Raw genomic sequence first — 8,966 nt, forward strand, 5'->3', positions numbered from 1 at the left:
TGCAGTGAACGTAGCTCTTGTTCCCCACAAAGTCCCTGATTAAAAGTTTGTTCTATTTCCTGGCATTTTCTAAATATCTTGTCAATGACTGCAATTGCCATTTCTTCTGCCAAGAAAACTGTCAAAATGTTTTTTTTCTTTTCTCTCCTCCAGTTTATTTGGGTCAGTATCCAATGGGAAGCCTAGCATGTCCAGCATCATGAACACATTTCTGACCGTCAAAATCACATTTAAGATATCTTTAAAGGTAGTTCTGGATAGTCAAAACTGAATAAGAGATATCTGCAAATGACATTTAGGATGCGTGACGAGGCAAAGGGCAGCTTTCGGGGAGTCATTGCAGATATCTGTAACTCAGTTTTGACTAGTGGAAACTAAGTTACAGATATCTCTAAATGTCATTGTGACTAGTGGAAACTGAATTATAGATTTCTCCAACTGTATTTTTGACTAGTCAAAAAGGAATTTTGACTAGTCAAAAAGGAATTTTGACTAGTCACAATTATGTTGTTGATATCTATAATGTTAATTCAGAGAGTCAGATGTAGCTATTAAATGTTAAAAGGGCTTGCCATATATGCGCTGTCTCATGCATGAAGTAAACTGTGCTGAAGTCCACCTCTCTGAAGCGTGCCAAAGCAGAGAAGTGAACCGTGCTTAAGCACGGCACACTGCGGTCACACTGCGGTCACACTGGCTAATGAACTGGCATAAAAGCACATTTGAAGGCTGAGTCTGGTGTGGGTATGCAGGAAATGTTATAAAAACAACACAAGTAGGTATGTCCTGTCAGGTGTTACACAGGCAATGTTTGATGTGAGTCGCTCACCAGGATCACTGTGCTGATTCTGTTAAGCAGGGATCAAGGTACTACTTATTTTTTGGTCGTGTTTTATTCTTGTTGTTTTACTCGAGGTCTTAGCCCGGTTCTGGTGACGCCGGCTGAATTAGCTTGGTTTGTTTGCTTGTTTGGCATCTTAGGCGTTTTCCAAGCTCATCAGGTCATTTGTTATTTAAAGGGTTCACATGAATGTTGCAGGGTTATCTGCTGTGTTTGAGCTGTTAAATGTTTGTAAAATTATAACAGCTAATTAACTCTAAAGATTTGTAATTTGTTGCATATCTTGCATTTGTGTTTTTATTTCCTTTTGGTTATTGGTGATGGTTCATTTGTTAGGCCTGTTGGTGATGGTTCATTTGTTATTGGTGATGATTTATTTGTCTTATCCTGTAGCTTTTACAGTGTATGTGAGTTGAAACTGTGGAAATGAAGAAAATAAAGATCTTAAATGACACCTGTTGAGAGTTAGAACCATAGCCTCAGCTGGGGACGCTACAGAACATCCTCCAACCAAACAGTACAACCGACAGTAACTAATAAGAAACTTGACGTGCACGGCGTCTAACTTTTATCAGTGGGACTTGAAATAAATATACAAAGAAGTACAATAAATAGAAATGATTTAATGAGATTTTTTTCTGAAGAACTTTCCAGCATTCTGTGTCTGACAAAGGATAAAACATACAGGTGTCCAGCACTTATGAAAAAAAATTCTGTTCAACATCCCCCCAAGGTATCCATTATCCAGCTCAATCAATGAGTTTCACCTTATATCTTGTTTCATCACATGCATGTTTCTTTTTACACTTTTTTTAAAGATAGTTTTGGGGTTTTATGCCTTTAACTGGAAAGAGAAGGACAGTAGATGATGGAGGAAACAGGGTGAGAGTTGGAAGTGACACATGGGAAAGAGGCCACAGGCTGGATTCAAACCTGGGCCATCCACAGGTTGAACGTCCTGAAGCGCGACTTAGACCACTAGGCCATCTGTGCTTCATGTTTCTTTGATTGATTTTGAAGAATTCACCGCTGACGGATGCAATGACCCCATCAGCAGTTGAGAATGGAGTTTGTCCTCATGATGCGAATGACCTTTCTGGAGGTGTAACTGTACTCGTACCGCATTTGTTCATGGAAGAAATACAGGTACCCTGAAAGACAACAAGCAAGGTGAGTGAAGGTGGTCTGCAAACACGCTGCAATGACGGAAAAGCAAATGTTTCTCATGCTTTTACTTTTTCCAAGATACGCCATTCAGGCTTTGGATTACCGTAATGATAAGAAGCGGCATCTATCTCGTCATCCATCCCTGGAAAATCGTCCTCTATGGATCGTGGGTAGCCAGGGTCCATAGTGCCTGTTGCTTCATCGTAACTGTGGGTGACAAAAAGGAGAAGGAGGCTTTGCATAACGTAGAGTTATGTATTATTGTTCCACAGATTCGTACGGTTAATTCATGGTCACAAACCTCCAGTAATCCTCATCAGTGAACAGCAGAGTTTTGCCCGTGTCTCCAATGTGCACAGCTGCGTCGATCCTCCTTATTTTTTTGGGGAGTCCAAGTTTGTGTATGTACTTAGGGTAACCTTCCACAAGATTATATCCATTCAGAGCCCACATTCTGATCCCTTAAGGAGAAGAGCAGAGGATTGATCAGTGCATACTGTGTGTAGTTCAAATAATATTCAGGAAACACTGTTTCAATTAAGCCACCAACTAAAACCCACCTCTAAAAATGATGACTACATCCTTCTCTGCATTCTCATAAGCTGCGTCTATTTTGTTGGGAAGGGAGGGCCATGTGGATTTAATCAGCGTCTGCTCAGGCTCCGGCATCTGAGGATGAAGACGCCAGTAGAACCTGCAAAAAGGAAAGAAGAAAATTTAAAAAACGGCGCCTTAAAGTGATCCACCTCCATTGATATTGTTTGACAAAGGGTAATCTGCATCTTTCCCTACATTTTTAGTGTCTTGTGGATTTTCCTTTGCCCATTATGATGAGTAAAGAGATAACCCACTCATAAACAATGTCATACACTGTTAAAAAAAACAACACTAATTTCCAGTTATTTTACAGTACATGTACTGTGATTTATTTTTACAGTACAATGCTGTATATTGGATTACAGTTTTTGAATGTAAAATAACATTCAAGTGCTGACAATTCTGCTGACAGTGATTTACTGTTATTTTACAGAAAAGTTATTTCTGTTGTGATGGTGTTTTGTAACCATGAATGAGAAGGAAACACAGTGGATAAGAGACCCTGCTGTACATTAAAATGTTACACTGTATGGGACCTAGGCTGTCTGTGTGCCAATTACTGCCTCACTAAGGGTATTTTATTAATAATAATAATAATAATAATAGTAATAATAATAATAATAATAATAATAAAACAAAACTCAGTTTATCTTTACTTCATTTTAACATTGTACAATCATCAGGAACAGTGCACAGATGGCCTACCGGTCGAGGTCGCACTTCATGAGGTTCACCCTCGTGCGGGTGGCCTGTGTTAGACTCCAGTCTGTGGCCTCTTTCCTGCATGTCACTCCCCACTCTCACCTTGATTCCTACTCTACTCCACCCTCCTCCTCTACCTTATTTATCAATATCCACTGTGTTCCCTCCTCACTCGTGGTTGCAAAACACCATAACAACAAAAATGACTTTGCTGTAAAATAACATTAAAATTCTGTCAGCAGGGTTGTCAGCATTTTAACGTTATTGTAGAGCTGTATTTAAACAAGTGCTGTCAGGCGATTAACAAAATTAATCTAATTAATTACAGGATTTGTAATTAATTCATCTAATTAATCTCATTTTAATCTCATATCTGCCTAAGGTCCCAAATTAAAGAATTTGAATTCCAGGACATTAAAATTACATTAAAAGACATAAAAAAAACATTTAAAAATAAGATGGAAATATATACAACACATTTCAGGTACCCTGAGGCATAAGGAACACATGAAAAAAGTGTTATGGTTCTATCTTTACAAAATCTACACATTCCTGCACCTTAGATAAGCTGATGTGATTTTTAGGACGGTTTTTGCTTCTGTCACATTTTTACCCAATGTGGACTCAATTTTTTACCGCAATATGAACTTCTATATTTCTATGAGGTCAGGAGAACCAGGGCTAAAGGCTAAAAACTGAAAGGAACTATGTACAAAACACTTAATTCAAGTCTTGGATCATAGAAGTGCGAAGTATTTTCAGTTTTACAAGCTCTGAATACATAAACTGTTGCTGATTGGTGCAGAGCAGCCCCAAGCTGAAACATGACACCAGGAAGATGGAAGGAAATTTTCAAATAATTCTTAAGATTTAAATACAGGATATATATCGATTATTCATGGCTTGTGTAATGCATTAAAGAGTGTAGTATTATCTGTTTTTTACAGAATTGAGCTAGAGCAAACGGTTGATTTTCTGCTGATTTTCAAAAAGGACGTGTGAATAAACGAGATGTGGACGGCAGTCCCCTAAAAATCACCCTGGTTTAAAGCATGTTGCTGAGGTCAAGTGTGATACATTCAGGGACTGTCGGAAATTTGAAAATCTGACAAGAACACCACTTTTTCCAAGTAGGACAAACGGTTTGCAAATGCCCGACATTTGAAAATAAGTGCATCTTTGAATGCCCCGCGGGTTTGGGATCCAGATTAATCTGCATTAATTTGTATAACGCGTTAATTTGCGGTGTAATTAATCAATCTATTCAACACATTAAAATGACAGCCCTTATTTAAACTTAACAGGATTTTGCCATTGAACTTTCCTCATAAATTCACAGTAATTTAATCCTGTGTAGTTGTACGGTACCTGTCTTTGAAGATGATGGTTTCTCCTCTGAGCTCTGTCACAGCATCAAATGTCAACATTGGGTCACACTTGTCCGGAGCATCAGGCTTTGGCTTCACTTTCCTGTGGTTTGGGTTTGGGCCTGTTAAAGATCTAAAATTAATCCTCTGTTTACAAAACCTGATCATTTAAAAACATTATCATAGATTTTTCTTTCCCACCATAGAGAGCCTGTATGCCTTCAATGTCATCCTCAGCCAGTGGGTAGCCTGTAGCGTAGGAGTAGACGGGGTACATCAGGGCTCCTGCATCGGAGGAATGAGACATCCCAAGAGCGTGGCCCAACTCGTGAGCTGCCACTATAAACAAGTTGTACGCTGTAGGGCGAAGAAACTCAGTCAAAATAAAACACATACAGGCCTTTCTTGTTTCATTCTGTCATCTATTAATATAACTCACCTGATGAATCCCTGCTCCAGTGTTCATCCTCATCAAAGTGAGTGTCTCCGCCAATGCCCTGGCCAGGTGGGTATGCATGAGCCAGCAGCCCATTAGGGCCATCGAAAGGGTTGTGGTCTCCATGTTCTATAGAGGTAAAACACAATTCTTGAGAGTGCTGATCAGAATTTGAACAAGAGGATACTTTTAAGATTTACACTTGCACCTTAAAAAATCTGATGTCATTCAAATCATGTGTATCTATTCATAAATTACACCAAATTTTTTGCACCTTTTGATCCAAAACTGATCATGATATCAGCGACACCACTGTGAAGCTTCTTAAAGGTCAGTGGAGTGACATCAGCCCAGACATTCAATGCATTGCGGATGGCTCGGTCCACATCAGACTGCTTCAGATCTGGTGTATAATTTACTATCCTGAGAAAGTGAAGGAAAGCAGAGACAGGTTAGTGGTTAATAAATGACTGGTGTTCTGGGTCTGTATAGCTCAACTTCTTGCAGACATTATATTGTTTATTTTTATAGAATTGCGTTGCTTGACACCTGAAAGTGACGTTGTTATTTTGCCATTTGAGGTGTCGGGGAAAGTGGTTGTATTCCCCAACATCTGGCACGCCACATCTCGCCATCTCCATTAGTTCCAGAGTGTTATCATCCAGATTTCCAGTCACCTTCAAAGGCGGGGAGATGAGCAGAAATTAACATTTGATGTTTAGCCTTTCTCTGTGTCTCTTTGATGTAAGGTAAGCTAAGAAAACTGAAACCAGTAGACCAATTTACAGTCAATGTCATCAAAAATATATGTGCACACATTTTGTCAATGGAAGCAGCTTCATTCATTCATTCATTCATTCATTCATTCATTCATTCATTCATTCAGAGTAATGGTTCTATAAACACCAAATTCAAACTGTGAGCAGCATAAAAATGTCTGGTTGTTCTGTGGTCAGTTGTCAGAAATGATACTACACCGTGGAGTCAACTTGTATTGAGCAGGGGCGTAACTACAATTAGGCAAACACAGGCAGTTGCCTGGGGCCCCAAGATTCCCAGGGGCCCCCAAAGCATCTCTTAAAAATGGATATATAATTCTCTTCAATTGAAAGCATTTCTTTTTTCTTAATTTTACTTCACATGCTTCAAAATACATCAAAAGGCTTAATCTGTAATGATCGTGGGTACTCCCCCTCCCTTCTTATTCGATGGGCTATTCCATGTTACAACACATCTGAAAATTTGATTCAGGAAGAAAGTGGTAAAAAACACTTTTTTCCTTTTTTTCCCTTATTTTCAACCAAGTTGGAAATAAAAACAATGTTGCTCTGAGATCTGAGATAAACATATAAGACTTTTAGGATTTTAAGGACTTTATCTAGCCCAGGAAACAGGATAATTTTCTCAAAATCAAACTTTTTGAGTTGGTGATAAACATTGTACAAAATCTCTTTTTTGGATACATAACTCACTGGACAGGGGGTCCAATAAAAATACATTAACTTTAAAATAATAGTACCAAAAAGTATGGTAACTGTTAATATCACCTCTTTCAGTAGATTTTTTTCCAGTTTTATGTTGTGCTTGATATTTACATATTTTTGCTTTACTAAATTATTTTTTTCAATATTTACCTTTTGTAATGTTTTTCACTTCATACTTTCTTGTTTGTTAATGTTACTCTGTAAAATCCCCACTGTGGGATAAATAAGCTGTCAATTGACCATAAAAGATTTCAGATCCAGGACAAAGTGGACTAAATGATGTATTCACTTTTTTCAAAATCAAACTAAAGTACAGAACTTGAGGAAATGCATTTAGTTGTGTTAAGTTACCACGCACAAGATTAGCACCGTCTCATGCCTTGATTCTGGGAAAGAGACAGTGGACCCAGGAAGGCCAGTCTAGCTCTAAGGAAGATGAGTTACAAGGACATGGAGGGTCCCATTGACTGGGTTTGCCTTGGGCCCCCAAACCACTAAATATGTCCCTGGTATTGAGTTCTATTGAGTTCTGACTGTTATAGAGCTACAGGTGTTATGGAGTCAAGAGTGACCAAACATTAATTAAGTTCCTTTTGTATCTCATTTATTTCAGCATTTCTGACTATTGTTTGTTGCAATATATCAGCTGTTGATAGTACTATTTAACCGAAAACAACTTTTCTTTTGGCTTAGTGTGTTTGTGACTTCCTGTACTTCTGGAGCCAGCCTCAAGCAGACACTGGAAAAGCAGCAGATTTCAGCACTTCAGCATTGTCTCATATTCTTAGACCAGAGGTTGGCACTTGCTGGTTGTCGGCTGACAGCCACCAGTTAACAGGGTCAGACTTTACACTAAAAACTAGTGGCATCTGCTGCTGTTATCAAATCTTTATCTGCCAGTGGTTTGGGGGCTGTTCTGGTTTATTGACACAAGTGAATGTTGTGATATTTCCCAGTCTGGTAAGTGTCAACAGATAATGCAGTCATCGAGTGACTTATGTGTCACTCGATGCGCAAATGAACTCCCTGGTGCACAGCCTGGATTTCTCTTGTTAATTTTTTTCAATCCCCTCACTGATTCCTCGTGAACCCAGGGGTTCTTTTGGCTCTGAACACTTCCTCCATCCATTCTATTTCTTTTTTATGTATCAGTTAAACAAAAAAAAACATTTATAAAGAAAAAAAATAAGAGGAATCCTATTCCATGAAAATCAACAGTCTTGAACTTATACACTCTCTTACTAATCCGGAAAGGTAAGGACTTTCCAGATCTGCTTACCTCGAGCTTGAAGAATTTTTGCATCTCCTTGACTTTTGCCTTGAAAGCATCTGTTGATGTCTCCTTCCCTTGGAGACCAACAGGAAGGCCATAGAAGCGCCGCAGGTACTTCTGTTTAAAGAAAGAGAACAAAACCTGAATGACTTTCTTATCAACACGTAAACCACGGAGAATTATCTGTGTGTGCACTGCAGAGTTTCTGCCTTCTGGAGCTGACTTTACAGATTGATGAATCAGAGACTTCAGACCTTACCTCTGCTAAAAGCTGTTTCCTGTTGTCCCGTGATGACAGAGGCAGAGCTAAGGAGTGAGAGACCAGCAGCACCAGCAGCAGCAAAGGTATCATCGTTGTCGTCTCTCTGTCGTCCAAACCAGTCAGTGGGGTCAAAATGCTCAGCAGGGTATTTATGTAGTTTTGGTCCCATGTTTTTTTAAAGGATCATAGTGAATCATGTAAAAGCACCTAGCCACTTCCTCCTCTGCCTCCAGGAATGTGCTGGTGTCAGTCATACTCCAGATGAAGTGGTTTGAGTGTACTCCATTGACCCCACCACAAATGCTTTGAAAACAAATTTCTCATAAAGCCACAGGAGTGTGATAGTGGAGTTTAATGTCTTTGAGGGAAGATGATGTTTTCATTTGCTTTGGTCTTGTTGCTGGATTCAAACATAGTTTAACTCTTTAAAAGGAAAACACACAAGTCCCCCTTTGATAAGGACTTGATTTCTTAGTTTCGGTGTACCTCCTCTTTCTCTTTCTTTCTTTTCATTTCAGAATATTTTTCTGAGGCAGAGAAAAAATGCTTTCTCAAAACATGCCCCTAGTCTCTCTATGGACGACTTACAGGATATGGGACCAAAAAAGGAAACAAATAATGACGGAGATAAGGAAACATTTTATTCCTGTGTAATATGGTTTAAATATCCTTTAGTTAAATAAATGTTTGTTTGATGCAAGCATATGATCTATGAATGTCTAAAGACTGAGATCCTCTCCTCCAGATGCTGTTTTTTCTCATGAGTTGCCTTTTCTGTAGACTATGACTCACAGTCATCGGAGTTATTGAAGTGTTGATTTCAAAATGAATGCGTAG

At 38.9% G+C, this 8,966-nt stretch overlaps 1 protein-coding gene across 1 annotated transcript; it reads right to left on the minus strand.

Annotated features, from left to right (window-relative positions):
- Positions 1 to 1,891: 1,891 nt before the first annotated feature.
- Positions 1,892 to 8,255, minus strand: mmp13b (matrix metallopeptidase 13b). Its single transcript, XM_074679727.1, has 11 exons — positions 8,091 to 8,255; positions 7,874 to 7,984; positions 5,660 to 5,787; positions 5,385 to 5,533; positions 5,114 to 5,239; positions 4,876 to 5,031; positions 4,676 to 4,796; positions 2,569 to 2,702; positions 2,310 to 2,469; positions 2,112 to 2,215; positions 1,892 to 1,992 (listed from the first exon to the last, which is right to left on the minus strand). Exons 1-11 carry the CDS (start codon positions 8,217 to 8,219, stop codon positions 1,892 to 1,894), a joined length of 1,419 nt encoding a protein of 472 aa, XP_074535828.1. The 5' UTR covers positions 8,220 to 8,255.
- Between the last annotated feature and the right edge of the window lie 711 nt (positions 8,256 to 8,966).

The sequence above is a fragment of the Halichoeres trimaculatus genome, unplaced genomic scaffold (assembly GCF_033239565.1).
Source record: "Halichoeres trimaculatus isolate MK-OKI-2021-1 unplaced genomic scaffold, fHalTri1.1 fHalTri1_scaffold_9, whole genome shotgun sequence".
Lineage (NCBI taxonomy): Eukaryota > Metazoa > Chordata > Actinopteri > Labriformes > Labridae > Halichoeres > Halichoeres trimaculatus.

What these genes read in the sequence shown, in the direction of transcription:
- mmp13b (XM_074679727.1), bottom strand. Translation starts at nt 8,219, where the DNA reads ATGATACCTTTGCTGCTGCTGGTGCTGCTGGTCTCTCACTCCTTAGCT. An exon ending in GATCAGTTTTGGATCAAAAG is followed by an intron (nt 5,240 to 5,384) that starts GTGCAAAAAATT and finishes TTACCTCTATAG; the next exon opens with AACATGGAGACCACAACCCT. An exon ending in TGCCGCTTCTTATCATTACG is followed by an intron (nt 1,993 to 2,111) that starts GTAATCCAAAGC and finishes GTTGTCTTTCAG; the next exon opens with GGTACCTGTATTTCTTCCAT.